This window comes from Epinephelus fuscoguttatus, linkage group LG5 (genome assembly GCF_011397635.1).
Source record: "Epinephelus fuscoguttatus linkage group LG5, E.fuscoguttatus.final_Chr_v1".
Taxonomy (NCBI): Eukaryota; Metazoa; Chordata; class Actinopteri; order Perciformes; family Serranidae; genus Epinephelus; species Epinephelus fuscoguttatus.
In genome coordinates, this window is record NC_064756.1 from 4942853 (window position 1) to 4962980 (window position 20128).

The 20128-nt window shown below is 40.6% G+C and overlaps 1 protein-coding gene across 3 annotated transcripts in view; it reads right to left on the reverse strand.

The window, feature by feature from the left end:
• The window catches only part of ccdc150 (coiled-coil domain containing 150), a 28113-nt gene extending 9264 nt beyond the window's left edge, over window positions 1-18849 (reverse strand). Inside the window, exons 1-14 of one of the 3 annotated variants that reach the window (XM_049576907.1) lie at window positions 18834-18849; window positions 14760-15214; window positions 14450-14628; window positions 10734-10802; window positions 10507-10623; window positions 10299-10428; window positions 7576-7619; window positions 6866-6990; window positions 5919-6096; window positions 5744-5812; window positions 5461-5550; window positions 4733-4786; window positions 2206-2318; window positions 1951-2044 (exon numbers count right to left, since the gene is read on the reverse strand). In XM_049576907.1, the coding sequence (XP_049432864.1) occupies window positions 1951-2044; window positions 2206-2318; window positions 4733-4786; window positions 5461-5550; window positions 5744-5812; window positions 5919-6096; window positions 6866-6990; window positions 7576-7619; window positions 10299-10428; window positions 10507-10623; window positions 10734-10802; window positions 14450-14628; window positions 14760-15114 (1617 nt within the window). In that variant the 5' untranslated portion in view covers window positions 15115-15214; window positions 18834-18849. Of the gene's footprint in view, window positions 1-1950; window positions 2045-2205; window positions 2319-4732; window positions 4787-5460; window positions 5554-5743; window positions 5813-5918; window positions 6097-6865; window positions 6991-7575; window positions 7620-10298; window positions 10429-10506; window positions 10624-10733; window positions 10803-14449; window positions 14629-14759; window positions 15215-18833 lie in introns of all 3 variants that reach the window. The other 2 variants (XM_049576906.1, XM_049576908.1) reach the window with 2 other exon arrangements.
• Window positions 18850-20128: the final 1279 nt, after the last annotated feature.

Sequence of the window (20128 nt, forward strand, 5' to 3'; positions counted from 1 at the left end):
TGAGGTTTTGCTTTTGTCATTTAAACAAGTGGTGATCCTCTGGCCTCGAGGGCCTCTGAGGGTTTGGGGCCCCTTTTGCCCAGTCATGAATCAAGTCTTGGAGACACAGCACTACAGAAACAAATAATATAAAGTGATATCTCAGTGGGTGGAGCAAAATAATCACATTAGTTTTTGTTGCTGCTCTGTGAATTTTCCTGCTCCTCCCTTTCTATCACGCCAACACATAAAAGGCGCTAAAATCACGCTATAAGTAGTTTCCTCTGGTATAACTGCACAGCTGCACCAACTGTGTCTCCAGCTTAGTCGCCCCTGACTGCAGCTGAGAGACATGTAGTTGAGTCATGATGGAAAACTTAGCAACAACCTTCACTGACCCTTTGAAACCTGGAGCAACATCACTTTTCTTGTGCTGCTTTCAGACACATTTCGCAAGTACTTGAACCTTTGAACCCTGAGATGATTGCAGGGTTCCTACGCAAGTATGAAAAAGTATGGAAATAAATTTGATCAATTTCCAGGTATTAAAAAGTATGGAAAATGAAAAATAAAGTATGGAAAAATATTTATGTTTCCAGACTAAAAAATCTAGGGAATTTTTCATTTTTATAGTAATTATATTATTAATAATAATAATTAAATTTTAAGATCATGTTGCAGAATTTTCTTTTACATTTTAAGCACTTTTCAGAACAATTTTTTTTTTTTTTTTTACAAATTTTTCTTGTTTTTAATTTTTTCTTTACTAATTTCTTACAATTTTTTTAAAGTAATTTCTGCTTTCATTGCTACTTTTCTTCTTTTCATGTTTTTGAAGGAAGTTTGACGTTTCAAAGGATTTAAGGTGGATTTAAAAGAGTATTATTTCTATTTCTGGTGTATAACCCATCTTGAAGATCAACTCTTTTCAGTCTTAACATCAGTTATTAGTTCAGTTGCCACTACAGCACACATTTATAGTCTGATAGGAACTACAGTGCTGTTTCATGGACAAAACTTCAGAACTTTGCCATGACTTTTCAGGGACTCGTAATAAAAAGAAAAGCACTTCAACGCTTCACTGTGTCTCTCACTCTCTGACTTCCCATAACAAACACCACCACACTACGTCACATATACACGTAACGTCTAAAAGCAGAAGGCTTGGCCGCTATAAGTCATGGAGAATGAGAACTGTGCAAGTTTTACATTTGTATCAAGCATCAGATAAGTTGAGTTAATTTGCCTTATTTGACATTGCACGTCCTTCGATGTGACTATTGCCCATCGCAGTATCAATACTGATTTTATATATCATGCAGCCCTCAGCTGACACATATCAGAGCTATGTTATGTCAACGGCTTACTTACAGAAAATAAATCTGTCGTCATGTTACATTATATGAAAGGCTATCCCTGGAAGATTACTGTAACAATTAATTTCATTACAAACAAAATTCCATGAGTTTTCTAAAACTGTTAATGTCTTTTGCTAATTTATTTCATTCATTTTCCAGGCCTGGAAAATGAGATTGTATGAAATTCCATGACTTTTCCCAGTTTCCCATCACTGTAGGAACCCCATTTTAACTACAGACTTGAAGAGCAGCAATCCAGACAAACATCAAATTAGTTGAATTTACTCAAGCCCTCCTGGCCTGTCAGTAAATAGATACACTATTTATTGATCCTGATGACCTTCCACGAACATCAAGAACACGAGAGTCTCATCGTGGTTTAAAATATTTTGACCAGCACTCCCTCTTTTCTCGTCACACTTGTTAATTTTTAATCAATGTGTAGTATTAAAAGTTGTTCTTTGGCTCAAGCTGTGAGATAATGTCTGACCCCTGGTGCTGAGTGTGTCTTCTTTTATTACAGTCATCTCCTGACATGAATGATGATAAAATAAAACTTAATCTACAAATATTAAAAACGTCTGCATGTGTTAAAGAAATACTGCGTCCTTACAGCTCTGTTGTTCTTGGCGTGAGTAGACGTCAGGAGTCGCTGGAGTTTCTCCACCTCTGCTTGGTGGTTCCTGATTTCTCTCTGAGCCTGCACCCTGGCACACAGGAGAGCAACATGTGACATCATGAACTACACAGCTTAATATCCAGATGTGCACATTCTGCACATACATGTATGATTTTAAACTGTCATTATTCACACTCAGTGCTCAGAGAGTCAAACTGTGTCATGCAGTGTTTGTGATCCAGCTCTGACCTGTGCGTCTTGAGGGTGCTCAGCTCCTGCTGCAGGGTCTGAGAGGCCAGGGTTTGACTGACAGCGCCCCCTGCAGGACCACAGACACACTGCAAGGCCTCCAGCTCACTGACCTACAGCACAGACAGGTGATGTTACAGCTCACTTTGAGGACACGTTTATTCATTTGTAAGTGCGCTCGATCAGATGTGCTGAGGTTGAATGAATGTTTTTGGCCATTTGTAAAATAGGAAATATAAACCTGTCAGTGTCGTCCGTGATTTCTTGCCTATCAGGACTAAAGGTGCGTGAAAGCTACAGTCTGCTGCACTGTTAGTAATTAATAGTAAATATTTGAAGCTTTCCTATTTTACTAGAATAACGTTTGAGTGAACAATTCTGACAGTGTTTCATAGGAATAAAATAAATTGTCCTTCAAAAACCACTCTCCAGTGGTTCAGGCAGTGTGTGTGTTCTTTGCACTAAAGTTCACACCTCACTAACATGCACTTTAAATACATTTTAAAGACAGAAAAGGGTGAAGATAAAAGACAAGGAAGAAAATAGTTCCTATATGAAACTGCTCACAACAAGGTCTGTGGATCATCTTGAGTAACCAGGTCACGATTTCTGGAAAGAGACATTTTTGCTGAGTTTTTCAAATGTACTTTTTGGGGACTTTGAGCACCACAAGCTGAGTTTCATCTAGTTCCATTATATTAGACAGAAGGCAGACATCTCTACAGCTGATATCTCCAACACTCTGCAACTCACACTGAAACTATCAAGATTGATAAAAAAGCACTACAAGTGAGAGGGGAAATATGTATTTTGATTTGGGTGAACTGTCCCTTTAAAGCAGCTTGAGAGCATAAGATCTGTGCTTCAAATCATGATCAACAATCAGAGTATATGTGACCGTAACAAAGCTGCACTTTCCTAAATGAATGTCTCTCTGTAGCAGCTGGATGTGTAAATATGCAGCTGTTCACTAACACGTTTGAGGGTTTTTAACGATCTTTTGTCAACTGTTGATTCATGTAACTCTGCTGTTCTGGTGCTGCTTGACCTGTCAGCAGCCTTTGATACCGTAGATCATAGGATCCTCCTGTCCCGTCTGGAACAGTGGGTAGGTATCACAGGTACTGCCCTTCTATGGTTTCAGTCCTACCTCACTGATCGGAGCTTCTCAGTTAACTTAGGGGAATTCAACTCAGCTACAGCTCCTCTCACCTCCGGTGTCCCCCAAGGCTCCATTTTGGGCCCCATCCTCTTCTTGCTCTACATGCTGCCATTAGGGTTGATTTTTAAGAGACACAACATACCTTTTCACTGTTTTGCAGATGATGTACAGATCTATCTGCCCCTTAAATCCATTAGCAAGGATTCTGTACAGCCACTGCTAGAATGTTTAAAAGATGTCAAATCCTGGATGGACACTAACTTTTTAAATCTCAATGAGCATAAAACCGAGATCATTATGTTTGGATGTGACCCCTCCGATTACTCCGCTGATTTTCTGGGCCCCTTCACTCCTAACATCCGTTCCTCTGTTAAAAATCTCGGCGTGACCTTTGACAGTGCTTTTAAATTCGATAAACAAGTTAGATCAGTAATACAAACCAGCTTTTATCAACTCAGGCTTTTAGCTAAAGTAAAGGGCTATCTCTCCCCCCAAAATCTAGAGAGGGTAATCCATGCTTTTATAACCTCACGTCTGGACTACTGTAACTCGCTTTATGTCAGTATTGACCAGTCACTGCTACACCGTCTACAGCTTGTCCAGAATGCAGCAGCCCGCCTCCTCACTGGAAAGTGTAAACATGATCACATCACACCAATTTTGGCCTCGCTCCACTGGCTTCCAGTGCGTTTTAGAATTGATTTTAAGATTTTATTGATTGTTTTTAAAGCCCTAAATGGGCTGGCACCCCCTTATTTAACCGAACTCCTGCACTTTCATGCTCCCTCCAGAGCCTTGAGATCAGCCAGTCAGCTATTACTGGCTACTCCTAGGACTAGGCTGAAGACCAGAGGTGACAGAGCCTTTGGGGCGGCTGCCCCTAGGCTCTGGAATAGCCTACCCCTGCACATTAGGTCTGCCCAGACCCTAAAGGTTTTTAAGTCTTTTCTTAAAGCCCACTTCTTCTCTCAGGCTTTTAACTCAGGTTGAGCTGGACACCCAAACATTTTAGCTTATTTTGATCTTATTTTATAACTCTTGTATTTTATTTTATTGTATTGTATTTTATGTATCTTATGGTTATTATTGTGGTGTACTATTAGGTACCTCATTGTATTTGCTTGTTTATTTCTACTGACCTGTTCAGCACTTTGGTCAACCTTGGTTGTTTTAAATGTGCTTTATAAATAAAGTTTGAGTTGAGTTGAGTTTGCCTGATCAAATTTATGAGCTTGTTTCTGCTGCCCCCAGGTGTTCACATCTGATAGTGCAGGTTTAAACATATTGAGTTGTGCACTGAGTTAAGTTTCATTAAAAAAATAAGAAGCTAAAATTGATGTCTAAATCAGTGTCTGTGTGTTGTACCTTAAGATTCCCTTTCTCACTGGCAGTCAGGTCCTTCAGCATCTGGTGCACCTGCTGGAAACACACACACACACACACACACACAATCTGAACAAGTGCCAACTGTAAGCATTTCTGCCAGGCTACATTTTGGCACCATTAACTGATCCATACGCATAAAAATGAAGCTCAGGTCAATCAAGTTCAATCATGAAGACTTTTTCTTTGCTTCATCCATTCACAACTCTCCCACTGCTTCCTCCAATCAAGTGATCTTATAGTTATCTTATCAAACTTTGCCATGATCTCTATCAGCCAATCAGGATGCTGCAGTCAAATTTGAAACCTGCTCTCTCCTCTGCTGCTGTCAGCTGTCATTTTAGGCAGAACCATCGCACCCTCCTCCACCTCGTTCACCTCGTTCACCTCGTATCCAGAGTCCAGGACGAGCTCACCAAAAGTCCATTCCTCTTCTCATCTCATCTCGTCTTCACCACCGCTACCACCACAAGAATGAGGAACTCTAGGCCGGCTCCTTATTCTCCTACCACTTCATCACCCTCCTTAAATATAAACCATCTCCATGGGGTCTAATCGCCAAGACTTTCCACTTTTTTCACACTTGTGCACATGCTAATAAATATTCTTTTCACAAAGAATGAGTCCCTCCTGACTGAAATACTATAAGTGCATAAGTAGATCCACAATGACAGATAAAATGTTGAATGTAACGGTGACCTGTCTCTCACCTGCTGCTGCTCCGAAGCCGCCACCTTTCCCATGAGCCTCCTGTTCTCATCCTGCTGCCTCTGTAGGGCTGAGCTCAGAGACCCCGCCTCCTGCTGTCAATCAAAGGTCCACAGGCACCAACAGGGAGAGAAGTTAGTGCTATAACCAATGGGTGAATGCATATAAAGCGTCATATACAGGGTCCACACGTGGAAAAGGTCACGGAAAAGTTTTGAAATTTCGTCCATGAAGACGTGTGGGAGCCCTGGATATAGTGTGGGACGGCTTTCTCACCAGTCCTACCTTGGCCTCAGTAAGTTGGGTCTCCAAACTGCTCCTCTCACCCTCCAACTTAGTGACAACAAGACTCAGCTGGTGGCCAGTGAGAGACAGGACGCATACACAAAGAGTAATTTCTTTACCTCATGGTGCAACACTTCCCATCATGCAAAAAAATAACTGCGTTTGTTGAATATACCTTGTTCTTTAAACTCTGCAGGTCTTTCCTCACTGCACCCTCCTCTCTCCTGGCCGTGCTCAGCTCCCCCCGCAGTCTCTCAATGGTTCGCTCCAGTAGCTCCCTCTGAGTGGACGCTGTCTCTCGTGCAGTGGAGGAGCTCTGCAGGAGCTGTGCATGTTCACCTGTCAGCTTCTGTCTGGAGAAGGACAGATATTTTGTTTTGCATCTAAAGACGGTACTTCCAATTCCAAAAACCCAAAACAAACACACTTCTCTCAATTTGTCTTTTAAACTGTTAACATTTCATGTCCAAAATGCATCAGCGGCATCAAAGTTCGACCATCAGATTAAAGTGAATCTCTAACAAATGCCAGAGTTATACAGTTATTGTAGGTGGGTGGTTTCGCAGCACAGTGAGACAGGTTTCATTAAACAATGACACCAGGGGAGTCAGAAACTGAAAAATATAGATAACAGAGACAAACTTTGATTTTTAATAAAGGCCCAAAATCAAATATCAGTCTGAAACTTTACAAACCAATATATCTGTCTAACCTCACTGTTCTCAAATTATGACACTGTCTCCTCTCACAGCAGCGCTCGTCTCTTATGAGACAGTGAAAGAAAAAGAGACATTGTGGGTCGTGGACAGAACAATGTGCCGCTGTTCTGTTTGGCTCTGAGGTCGTTTTAAAAACTGAATATTATCGTCTGTAAATATTTATTGTTGGTATTTATTATTTGTCTGGCATCTGGAAGAAGTTTTAGATCCTCCAAATAACCCTCACTGCAAATACATGCATGACAGGAAAACTATGACTGTAACCCACAAACCAAAGTTATTAAGATTTTAAAAATCTTTGCAAAAAAAAAAAATCATCTCATATTTAATTTCATAAATTTTAGTTTTACAAATGAATACTGTTACATAAAGTGAGAGGTGAGAGTGTTCATGAGAGACTCACAGCTCCAGCTGCAGGTTAACTTTATCTGTGAGCGCCACCTGCAGCTCAGTCTGGATGCTGCGTGTGGCTGCTTCCAGCTGCAGGTCCTGCTGTTGAAGCTGGTGGACCGCACGGCTCCGCTCAGCCTGAGAGAAGGGAGAGAAGAGAGAGTCCTACTTTGTGTATTTCTGTGTATTTCAGCTGTAAAGAAGAGAGCAGGTGTTTGGACGACAGCAGGATGTGTCACTAGTGCAATGCACCGGGTAACTAACGTTGTCAAGAGGGCACCAAAAGTGGGAAACATGTTTAAAGCAGAGAACGAAAGTGTTCCTGTTCAGGTGTCAGAATTATATTTAATGGATAAACTTCCAAAGCTTTTTTTGAATTCAAGCCCAAAAGGCTGAAATTCTTTTGTTTTTGTGTGAATTTATTATTATTACAGATGCACGATATTGGATCATGGATTTTGGGAGAAAAACATACTGTTAACTTTGTAAGTTTCCCCATGACTGTGCTGCAGGAACCTCTCAGACTAACACGTCAGACGAGGAATGAATCAACTCTCTGCTCTCCATCAGGAGTTTACTGTTTTCTGTCTGCTGCCTCTGAAGAGCCACATGAACATTCTCTACACACACAACCCACGCACACACGTACAATATTTGACAGCAGAAATAAAGATTTAACAGTTAACTGAAGAGATTTCCATTCACTGATCTCTGTCTACGTACCTTCAGCTCAGTCCTCAGCTCAGACACGAGGGAGTCCTTCATCACTGTGAGAATGAAACACAATAATATAGTTCAACATCCAAACATCATGTGAAGCTCTGGGGCTTATTAAGAATGTAAATATGATTTGTGTAGTACCTGACCAACCTTTCAGCCAGAACAGAGGCCTGTACTATAAAGCCAGTCCAACTTACCCAGGATATCTTTTCATTATCTGCCTTGATTAACCCGTCACATTGTCCGTCTGTAAAACCATGGGGTGTTAATTACAGGCAACATCACCTGGACGATGAGATTATATGGTACCAAAAGTGTCTGCGACGGTGAGACAGTAACATGTTGATGGTGTGAGATGTAAACGATACTCTGCAATCCTATAATGGAAAATGTAAAACACTGAAAATAGTATCCAAAAATTCACCGTCAGCCGAGACTTACGTTACATGTTAGTATCACGAGGCCATGTGTGACGATAGTATAGAGTATGTTTTGCTGTTTAGTTGCATGATGATGCAACTCCTCTGAACATGTCACATAAAACACTTTAAAGTAACAACAGACTGTTTCTGCTGCTGAAGCAAAGAAGAGCTGATGACTGATGAGGTCTGTCCAACTGAAATGTGGCTTTTGTAATAAAATATCATCTTTGTTTTATCCCAGTTCTCATCACACAGGTGTGAGCTGCAGTGATGAATCAGAGTGTGAAAGTAGCAACATTATCACTTTGAAATGCAGCTAAAACCACATGTTTAGAGTTGTAAATGATCTCTGTTTGTTTTAAGCTCTGCTTTAAAACCAGTGGACTCGACTTTTGTTCATGGATGCATTTTTTCGTCAGTGATCTGATTGGTCAAGAGGTCGAGGTGTTGACAGGCTGTGATCTGGAGCAGGTTAACTGTTCAGCATAAGTTGCCACGGTGATTGATGCCGGTAAAAAGAGAGCCAGCTTCTTGGTCCTGAAAACCAGACTTAAAGGGAAATTTCGGTTTATTTCAACCTGTCTCCTATCGTCCTAAATTTGTTTCAAGTGACTAGTGACATAAAAATAATAGTTAGCATGTTAGCCGTTAGCCTAGATACAGCCGGGGCGCATAGTAGTGTCAGACCTGTTAAAACGTAAGTGAACGGGCAACCTTCAAGTGCAAAGTTAGTCCACTAAACAAGCTTTTTTTCCACAACGACCGCCTCATATCGTTAGGATAAATGTCAGAGAACATATAGAAAACGACATGTAAACGTGTTGTCTTACCTTACCGGTGTGCTGCCATGTTTGTTTACCATTTAGCTCTGCTTTCCAAAGGGCGGCCGAAATATCACGAGAACAAGCAGCGATCTCATAGCGTGCCTGAACAAGCAGCAACAGCTGGAAGGCAGAACCGGACAGTAGCCTGAAAAGTTCATTCATTTATTTTATGAAAGATTTATAGAATAATGGCTGACTTTTTGCCAGACTTCAACTTTGTGGAGGAGGAATTTGATTTTGCAGAGTTTGATGGCCGCCCTTATTTATTTGAGCCAGAATACACTGACGAAGAGCTTCGTGAAATTGAAGAACGGAGGAGGAGAGAGAGAGAGGTGCAACAGGTAGAGGACGAGAGAGGAGGAATGGCTGCTGCAAGGCTGCGTAGCTCTGGAGATTGGTGGTGTACCTGTGAATGCTGTGCCCCAGTGCCCACAGAAGAGGAATGCCTCTGTTGCAAGGAATGGGACCGGTTGCAGCCTTATTTTCAAGGTCTGGATGTGACCGAGGACGAGACACCTCCACCTGGAGTAGTATCCAGCTGGGCTTTATCTAGAGCTGGTGAGATATATTTCGCATATTTGACGTCACCACGCTAACTCCTGACAAAACCTTCTTCGTAGTTCAGGCCTGTGGTGCCACATCTAAAAGCAAAAACAATATCTATCATTGAAGGTAAAGTGTGTAAGATTTAGTGGCGAGGATTGCAGATTGAAACCAGCTGATTCACACTACACATCAATGATTCTCCGACATTGTTCGGCCTGTCAGTGACGAGCACCTGCCAATGTTTGCTCACCTTTTTGCTGATCCAGATGTTCAGGAGATTTTTACTGCGAGTCCAGTTATCCACAGAGGTCTCCACCTCTCCAAGACAAACGGACCCAGTGATTAAAACCAGTAGAACGCTGACTGAAGCAGTTTTACATTAATACCGTTAACAACTAGTTATGAATGACCTGGATCAAAGATTTGTGACTGTGTTTTATTTGTTATGAAAACATTCATCATTATATTGTATCTATATTTCACACACAGTGCATGTTAGCAGGAAACCTGGATGTGCTCTGTACAACACGCTTTGGCTTCTTCTAAAAGAGAGTGTATTTCGTGTGTGTGTGTGTGTATTTCTGGGATCCTTCTGAAACGTGCTGCTCGAATACGATTACTCTCATCTAGAGCGGCTGTGATCAGCCTGGGCGGTTGCTTGGTCGCATGGTGGAGTTCTGCGCTCTGCTGAGTGCACTTCTCTATGTTTTGTTTTCCCACTGTATGATTCAGGGTGTTTGTTTTTACAGAGTGGAGCTCAGAACAACTTCCTGCCTGTGAGAGACGACCTGACCACACAATATGTTGTATGCGACCAAAAGAACTGACAGCTGGAGAAATAAACTGTAATCTGTACTTTTCTTTCCTCAGACGCCTCACAGCAGCGTTCTGCGATGGCTACAGCCACAACAGATTGGTTTGGATGCCTCCTCACCTGTCTGCTCTGTGAGCTGCTGACAGCGCTCCTCCAGCTGTCGGACTCTGTCTTCTTCTTCAGCCAATTGCTGCCGGCCGGTGCGGACCTCCACACGCAAGGCCTGGCAATCTGAGCGCAGCATCAGAGCCTGGGAGGCCAGAGGCAGACAAGCTGTCAGCTGCTGTTTCCACATGCTCATTACTCGCCCAGCGCTCTTACAATGTACCTGTCTCCTCTCCATCTCCACCGCTCTCTCCATCTCCTCCACCCGCTGGAGAAACTCGCTGTGAGATTTCATGGCTTCAGCGGAGCGGGCCGACTCCTGTCTCATCTGCTGCTGCATCTGGCCACAGGGAGGGTTTGTTAACAGGGTTCGTCTTCAGGTCGTCAGGGCACATGTGTGACAGAGGGCGATAACAGGGCTAAAGTAAATTAAAATAATTAGCCACTCACCTCCGTCAGTTTCTGACTCATCTCTAATTTGACGATCTTCAGCTCCTCAGCTGCCAAAGCCACTTCCATCTGGAGCAAGAGACGAATGGTAACAGTCATGTATTATTAATCAAGAAAACAGAATTACAACAAAGTGATATAGTTTCACAGTTTGCTTCAAATATTCAGTAAAACCTAAAATGATCTCTCATTTCTTTAGTTTGTGAACAACAACAGTAACTCAGAGTGAGATTCAGATTCTGTTACAATATTAATAGTTCAGCTAAATAAAATCTACCACAAATTACACATTTAAACAGCTCCCAGATACAAGAAATGTCCCCTGGGATCTATATATACAAATCAACAGGTAATTTCCTTCTTTTAGTAAAATCCTAAATGACTGAGTTGTTTTTTCCACCTGGACCTTTATGCTCTGCCATTTCTCCTCTGATCATCACACTGTAACCTGTGACAGGCTGTTATGATACCACAACTATCACACATTCACAAATATGGAGTTTATTGTTGAGCTGTGAGCGTCACGTAGGTTTTCATTACCAAAATCACTTGGAGACACTGACAAGAGAGAGGAGAGGGAGAGACGCTGTGCTGCTGCCAGAGGAACCGCTGAATGAGTTCCCTCTGAGCAGTAAGTCACTGAAAGAGTCTGAGAAGTCCGGGGCTGTTCATAAAACATTCAGGACGCCACAGTTTATTCCACACTACTGAAGCTGCTCCGCTTTCTGGAACCACCGTGGTGTCACTGATAATTTGCAGCCTGTTATGGAGTTAAATTTGTGTCTTTATTACATGCGAGAAAATAAATGATATGAGAGAAAAAAAAATGTTTGAGAGAAAAAGTTTTCACATTAATAGCAAAAAATAATAATATCCGAGACTAAAAAAAGTTTTGAGAGAAAGTATTTTGTCATAGAATATAAAAAAAAATAATTTGAGATTTAAAAAATAATTTCCAAGAAAAAAAAACTCTCAAAAAACTTTTTTTTACTCTCAAATATTATTTTTTTTACTATCAGTGTGAAAACATTTTCTCTCAAAAAAACTGTTTCTCTCAAAACATTTTTCTTCTCTCTCTCAAAACCTAAGTCTGTGCTCTCGTGTCAGGATTTTGCTTTCGCTGTGAACATAACGTCATGGGCGGGGCCACGTTCCTATTGGCCAGTCTCAATCGAATTGACAGCTGGGTGAGGATCGTCTTGGGAGTCCAATTCAACTGAAACATTCATCCACCATGGTCGATTCATCGGCATAGATGTGCTGCGTTATTTGGGAGCGGAGACTCCAATGTTTGAGTAAGATGATGACACAGATGAATGATTCAGTTGAATTGGACTCCCAAGACGATCCTCACCCAGCTGTCAATTCGATTGAGACTGGCCAATAGGAACGTGGCCCCGCCCATGACGTTATTTCGCAGCGAAAGCAAAATCCTGACACGAGAGCAAAGACTTAGGTTTTGAGAGAGAGAAGAAAAATGTTTTGAGAGAAACAGTTTTCACACTGATAGAAAAAAAAATAATATTTGAGAATAAAAAAAAGTTTTTGAGAGAAATCTCGGAAATCATTTTTTAAATCACAAATTATTTTTTTTATATCCTATGACAAAATACTTTCTCTCAAAACTTTTTTTAGTCTCAAACATTATTATTTTTTGCTATTAATGTGAAAACTTTTTCTCTCAAATATTTTTTTTCTCTCATATCATTTATTTTCTCGCATGTAATAAAGACACAAATCTAACTCCACACCTGTCTGCAACAAGCAGCATCACAAAAACCATTAGCGTGAAAATGCTTTACTCAGTGTTTTCACCGGTCTGTTTGTTTTGGAGAGGAAGAGACCTCTGTAAATAATTCAGCTCCCTTTAAAAACCTCCTGAACAATGAACACTAAAGGAATTCTAACCAAGTTTCAGCTAGGCCTGTCACGATGACAAATTTTGCCAGGCGATTAATTGCGTCAGAAATTATTGTGATAAGCGTTAATATTGTGTAATATTGTGCTTTTAAGACCACTTTTATTATTGTTGCAATTTTGCTGTTTTTAGACCATTTTTTTAAAAATTATATAATGATAATAAAGGCATATTGATGCAAGTACACCCTTTTAAAAAGAAATAAACATTTATTTAACAAGAATATTTAGGAGTGCAATAAAGAAAATTTAAATATCCGAAATAACACGTAAACATATCGGAATAAATAAATAAATAAATACAAAAAAATAGACTAAGTAGAAAAAAAACAACCAAAAACGATAAAATGGTACGGAAGCGTATTGCATTCCCTTGACAAATAAAAAAAGCCCTGTTTTTCGGAGTAATATTTTCTGTTTTTTTGTGGTAATTTTTTTTGGATCAATAAGGGTAAGGCACGTAATTAGTTACACACAGGGTATGATAATCTAGCTATGTTTTCCACTGCATCCTTCTAGTGTAGGCCTATCGCTCAGTGTAACAGGTTAGGTTAGTAACAGGTTGTAACAACGTTAGCTGACAAACGTGTATGGGCATGATTTTACAACCTGTTACTAACCTCACCTGTTACAGGTTAGGTTAGGTTACATTGAGCAATAGGCCTACACTAGAAGGATGCAGTGGAAAACATAGCTAGATTATCATACCCTGTGTGTAACTAATCACGTGCCTTACCCTTATTGATACCGTAGTTGAAATTGTCTAGGAGCAGGAGCACGGATGCAAAATACATCCATGAGCAGGAGTCACCACGGATGCAGGGGTCACTTGCAGGTGCCAGGTGGGAGCTTCTCACGAGATTTTCAAGTATCTCGTCTCCTCGTTCAGGAAAAAAAATTACCACGAAAAACAGAAAAATAAATAAATTACTCAGAAAAACAGGGCTTTTTTTATTTGTCAAGTGAATGCAATACGCGTCCGTAAAATGGACTCTCAGTCTCTTATAAAAAATTCTATTTGAAAAAAAACAAAACAACCAAAAACAAATATGTAAATAGACTTTAAATAGACTAAATCCAAAACACTCCCACGCAGGGGCCGTGGCATTTGGTTTAGAAACAAGTTCCCTGTCTTTCTCTTACACTCAACTCTGTTTTTTTCTCCGCCTCGTCTCCCCCTCACAAAGATCGCACTGTGTGTGTGTGTGTGTGTGTGTGTGTAGCCCATAGCCCCGCCTCCCCCACAGAGACAAAGACACTCGATGACAAGAGCTTTCCCTCCGTTCATTACGCTAATGAACCAACTCACCTGGCTGCCAGACGATGCACGGCAGTGAACACTCTTGTCGTCTTGAGAGAGACGAGGAAAACAAACACGCATGAATACGGCAATTAATCGCGGCCGGAAAAGTTACCGTCTCCTTTTAAATCTACCGTGCAATTAACTGACTTATCGCATATCGCGACAGGCCTAGTTTCAGCTGGTTGCAATTTGTAATCCTCACCACTAGATGCTGCTATATCCCCATAAAGTCTGACACACTGTTCCTTTAATGGGTGAAGTGTTGTTTCAAAAAACAGTAGAAGCCAGAGAGAGAACTCAGAAGTTTCTAAACTACCCACTGAGTCATGTTCATCATTCATAGAACAACCTTTTACAAAATGAGCATTATTATAAAAGCAAAGGAACACGCTGGGACTGAGACACAGGTTCAACAACCCGTCTTTAAGTTTATCTTTATCTCTGTAAAGTGCAAAACTAAGACCCACGCTGTGAAGAGACTGGGTGATAGTGTTACCTTGGCAGCAGCAGCAGCCCCCACTGTCTCCTCCAGCCTCTGCACCTCTGTGAGAGCTTCATCTCTCTCCTGGTAGGCCTGATGAAGCTGCTCCCTGAGCTTCATCACCTCCCTCCTGCAGGCCTGACGCTCCTCCTCACTGTCCTGCTGCAGCGCTGCCAGCTGCTGCTCCAGATGGGCTGAGCGGGAAAATCAGAGGACAGAAAAAAAAAACAGTGTGTTGTAGGTGCCACAGTAACACACGATACACTTCGTGAGATCACTGTTTCCTTGTCTCAGCTAGCCAGCAGGGTTACATATGAGCCCTTACCTGTGTGAGATGGATCCAGCTGTCTCTCAGTCTCCAGGCGGAACACAGTGAGTTTGAGGGTCTGCAGCAGACTCTCCATGCGACACACCCGGCTCACTAAAGCGTCACACTGTCTCCACAGCGCGCCCTCGTCCCCACTGACCCGACGCACCTTCAGAGGACTCACAGGGCGCTGTGTGGCGTCCATCCTCTGTGCAGACCCCAGGATCTGATCCCTGGAGACCCCCAGTGTGCCCATGTCTCTAATAAGAGATTCAGCCTCCTCCTCGGCCATCAGCAGGCGCTGGTGCAGGAGGGACAGAGCCTCTGGGGCCGTGGCCCCGACACTGAGAGGCGGGATGGCTGGGCGGGACATTCCTAGACAGGGGTACTGCAGGTGGAGGTGGTTGAAGGCAGAAAACCCTTCTAGGTGCACCTGTGCCCAGTCTCAAGCTCCAGCCATGATTTCAAACTTCCTGTAGAATGGAAATTGCTTTTTTAAGTGCTTGTAAGATTTATTTGCACAAAACACACAACAGTGTGAAGGACTTTTGTTGTGTTACAGCCTTCAACGTACGCTGTGACGCTGGAATTTAACTGAATCCATTCTTCCCTCTACCTGTGAAATGTTCCCCGTGCCACTGGCTGCAACACAAGCCCAAAGCATCATCCATCCACCCCCGTGTTTAACAGTTTGTTCTCCAAACATACCTTTGCTCATTGTGTCCACAAAGTTCTGTTTTACCTTCATCAGTCCACAGGACTTGTTTCCAAAAAGCATCAGGCTTGTTCACATGTTCCTTTGCAAACTTGTGAGGCTGAATGTTGTGGTGAGGACACAGGAAAGGTTTTCTTCTGATGACTCTTCCATGAAGCTCATATTTGTCCAGGTGTGTCTGCACAGTAGAACAGTGCACCACCACTCCAGAGTCTGAGAAATCTTCCTGCAGGTCTTTTGCAGTCAAACAGAGGTTTGATTTGCCTTTCTAACAATCCTACGAGCAGCTCTCTCGGGGGAGTTTTCAGCTTGACCCCTATGGAGTTAGATTTGTGCCTTTATTACATGCGAGAAAATAAATGATATGAGAGAAAAAAAATATTTGAGAGAAAAAGTTTTCACACTGATAGCAAAAAAGTAATATTTGAGACTAAAAAAAGTATTTTGTCATAGAATATAAAAAAAATAATTTGAGATTTAAAAAATGATTTCCGAGAAAAAAAAACTCTCAACAAACATTTTTTTTACTCTAAAATATTATTTTGTTGCTATTAGTGTGAAAATGTTTTCTCTCAAAACATTTTTCAAATTTTTCATATTCAACTGAATCATTCATCCATCATGGTCGATTCACTGGCATAGATGCGCTGCGTTATTTGGGAGCGGAGACTCCAGTGTTTGAGTAAGATGATGACACAGATGAATGATTCAGTTGAATTGGACTCCCAAGACGATCCTCACCCAGCTGTCAATTCGATTGAGACTGGCCAATAGGAACGTGGCCCCGCCCATGACGTTATTTTCGCAGCGAAAGCAAAATCCTGACACGAGAGCAAAGACTTAAAAAAAATGTTTTGAGAGAAACAATTTTTTTTTTAGAGAAAATGTTTTCACACTGATAGCAAAAAAATAATATTTTAGAGTAAAAAAAAAAAGTTTTTTGAGAGTTTTTTTTCTCAGAAATCATTTTTTAAATCTCAAATTATTATTTTTTTATATTCTATGACAAAATACTTTCTCTCAAAACTTTTTTTAGTCTCAAACATTATTTTTGCTATCAGTGTGAAAACTTTTTTAACTGAATATTTTTTTTTCTATCAAACTTTTTTTTTCTCTCATATCATTTATTTTCTCGCATGTAATAAAGACACAAATTTAACTCCATAATTGACAGCTGGGTGAGGATCGTCTTGGGAGTCAAATTCAACTGAATCATTCATCTGTGTCATCATCTTACTCACATTGGAGTTTCCTATCCCAAATAACGCAGCACATCTATGCCGGTGAATCGACCATGGTGGATGAATGATTCAGTTGAATTTGAAAAATTGAAAAATTTGAAAAATGTTTTGAGAGAAAACATTTTCACACTGATAGCAAAAAATAATATTTGAGAGTAAAAAAAAGTTTTTGAGAGTTTTTTTTTCTCGGAAATCATTTTTTAAATATCAATTTTTTTTTTATATTCTTTGACAAAATACTTTCTCTCAAAACTTTTTTTTAGTCTCAAATATTATTATTTTTTGCTATCAGTGTGAAAACTTTTTCTCTCAAATATTTTTTTTCTCTCATATCATTTATTTTCTCACATGTAATAAAGACACAAATCTAACTCCATACCTGTCTGCAACAAGCAGCATCACAAAAACACAGATTTTTTTTTTTTTAAGATTATTTTTGTGGGCCTTTTTTGCCTTTAATGACAGGACAGAGAGTGAAATGGGGAGACAGAGAGAGTGGGGACTGATATGCAGCAAAGGGCCACGAGCTGGATTCGAACCTGTGGCCGCTGCAGCAAGGAAATGCCTCTGTACATGGGGCGCTGGCACTATCCACTACGCTACCGACGCCCCAAACACAGATTTTTTTAGTGTGAAAATGCTTTACTCAGTGTTTTCACCGGTCTGTTTGTTTTGGAGAGGAAGAGACCTCTGTGGATAATTTGGCTCCCTTTAAAAACCTCCTGAACAATGAACACTAAAGGAATTCTAACCAAGTTTCAGCTAGGCCTGTCACGATGACAAATTTTGCTGGGCAGTTAATTGCGTCAGAAATGATTGCGACAAGCGTTAATATTGTGTAATATTGTGCTTTTAAGACCACTTTTATTATTGTTGTAATTTTGCTGTTTTTAGACCATTTTTTTTAAACTTATATAATGATAATAAAGGCATATTGATGCAAGTACACCCTTTTAAAAAGAAATAAACAACAAGAATATTTAGAATGCAATAAAGAAAATTTAAATATCCAAAATAACACATAAACATATCGGAATAAATAAATAAATAAATACAAAAAAATAGACTAAATAGAAAAAAACAACCAAAAGCGATAAAATGGTACGGAAGCGCATTGCATTCCCTTGACAAATAAAAAAAAGCCCTGTTTTTCGGAGTAATTTATTTATTTTTGTGTTTTTCTGAGTAATATTTTCTGTTTTTCGTGGCAATTTTTTTCTGTTTTTTGTGGTAATTTTTTTCTGTTTTTTTTGTGGTCATTTTTTTGGATCAATAAGGGTAAGGCACGTAATTAGTTACGCACAGGGTATGATAATCTAGCTATGTTTCCACTGCATCCTTCTAGTGTAGGCCTATCGCTCAATGTAACAGGTTAGGTTAGTAACAGGTTGTAAAATCATGCCCATACATTTTTTAGTCTCAAATATTATTATTTTTTGCTATCAGTGTGAAAACTTTTTCTCTCAAATATTTTTTTTTCTCTCATATCATTTATTTTCTCGCATGTAATAAAGACACAAATCTAACTCCATAGACCTCCACAGTTCCTGTTAACTGCCATTTCTTACTGACATGACCAACTGAGGAAACAGCTCCCTGAAAACACTTTGCTATCTTCTTCTAGTCTTCATCAGGTCTTTTCGTTTTCAGAGTGCTAGGCAGCTGTTTAGAGGAGCCCATGGCTGCTGACTGTTGGGACAAGCTTTCAGGAGTCAGAGTCAGAGCCAGAGCCCTAACAAGCTCATTAAGGTCTGAGACCCTGGGAAAAGGTGTCTGAGAGCTCAGATGTCTTGGGGTGACCCAACTGTTGCACTCCACTGACACACAGCTGAGCTGAGTGTGATGACATCGAGCCAAAATCATTTCAAATGCTGTCATGTCCCTGCAGGCTGCAGAGCATACATTAAACGTCAGTGTTTTTGTTACTCGGGTCATTTTTCCTATAAATGAAAACAAAGGCGCGCGAACAAATCACAGCAGCAGCAGTGTGTTTCACTTCTCGTGCACGACACTATAACACGACACGAGCAAAATAAAATGTCATCAAGCGTCACGTTAACAGACACAGCTTCCTAAACCGTAACGTTACTCTTTGTATCAGAGTCAAACAAAGTAGGAGATGTAAACCCAACTCACCAAAGTCACCACGTCCGCCCCCTGTAACCATGGCGACGCGTCACTGTACTTCCTTCCTTTCAAATCGTTCATCCGATGCATTCATGACAATCGGAAATCTCACAACTATGACTTGAGCAAGGCGATAATGTGTCGCTGTGTATTATAGCTCCAACAAACAGCTTCAGCATTAACATTGTAACCGTCATGATGGTGGATTTATTGCAGGACTTCTGTATTAGACTGTGTTCAATTTAATTACATAGAGAGAGCAGAGATAAGGCACAAACATGTGAAAGTGTGTGACTTCATCATGTGATCACCTCTGACCTTTGCTCCAGCACTGATTCACTCTCTGCCTTCATCCAGCTCACTGACTCCATCAGAAGGGACAGACTACAACTTAGTTACGTCTCATGAATCGCTGTAAATGCTGTCATGTGTGTGAGGGGCTATAAAAGACACTGAGACCATCTTGTTGTAAAAGGCCTGCAGTTAATATCCAAGTCACTATTCTATAGACTAGACCACTGTTAGACCACTAGTCACTAGACGCTATTCCAACTAAACTTTTTAAATCCAGTCTCTTGTGCCTTTCTAATGACACTACCAGAATCGTCAACACTTCTCCACAGTCTGGTATTTTCCCTGCTGCTTTTAAAACAGCCATGGTGAAACCTTTGCTCAAGAAACCTGATCTCGACACTAGTGACTTAGCCAGTTACAGGCCTATTTCAAATCTCCCTTTTATCTGTAAACTGTTAGAGAAAATTGTTTTTAATCAACTATTCAATCATCTTAACACTAATAATTTATTGGATAAATTTCAATCTGGCTATCGCACTAACCACAGTACAGAAACTGCCTTATTAAAGTAGTTAATGACCTCAGAATCGCAGCTGACTCGATAAACGTTGCTGTCCTCTTTTTACTTGACTTGAGTGCTGCGTTTGATACCGTTGATCATTCCATATTAATTTATCGACTTGAGAAATGGATGGGTCTTTCTGGTGCTGTGCTTGACTGGTTTCGTTCTTACTTGTCTGACAGGAAATTTCTTGTTAGCCTAGGGGATTCTGTATCACAGACATTTGATGTTGAGTATGGTGTACCTCAGGGGAGCATCCTTGGTCCGATCCTCTTTTCTTTATATATGCTCCCTCTAGGTAAAATAATTAGTCTTGATAATGTACATTATCATTGTTATGTAGATGATATGCAATTATATATCTCTGTTTCATCAGGAGACCCTAGTGCGTTAAACAGTCTTTTTTCCTGTCTTACAGGATGAACAAACATTTTTTAAAGCTAAACGA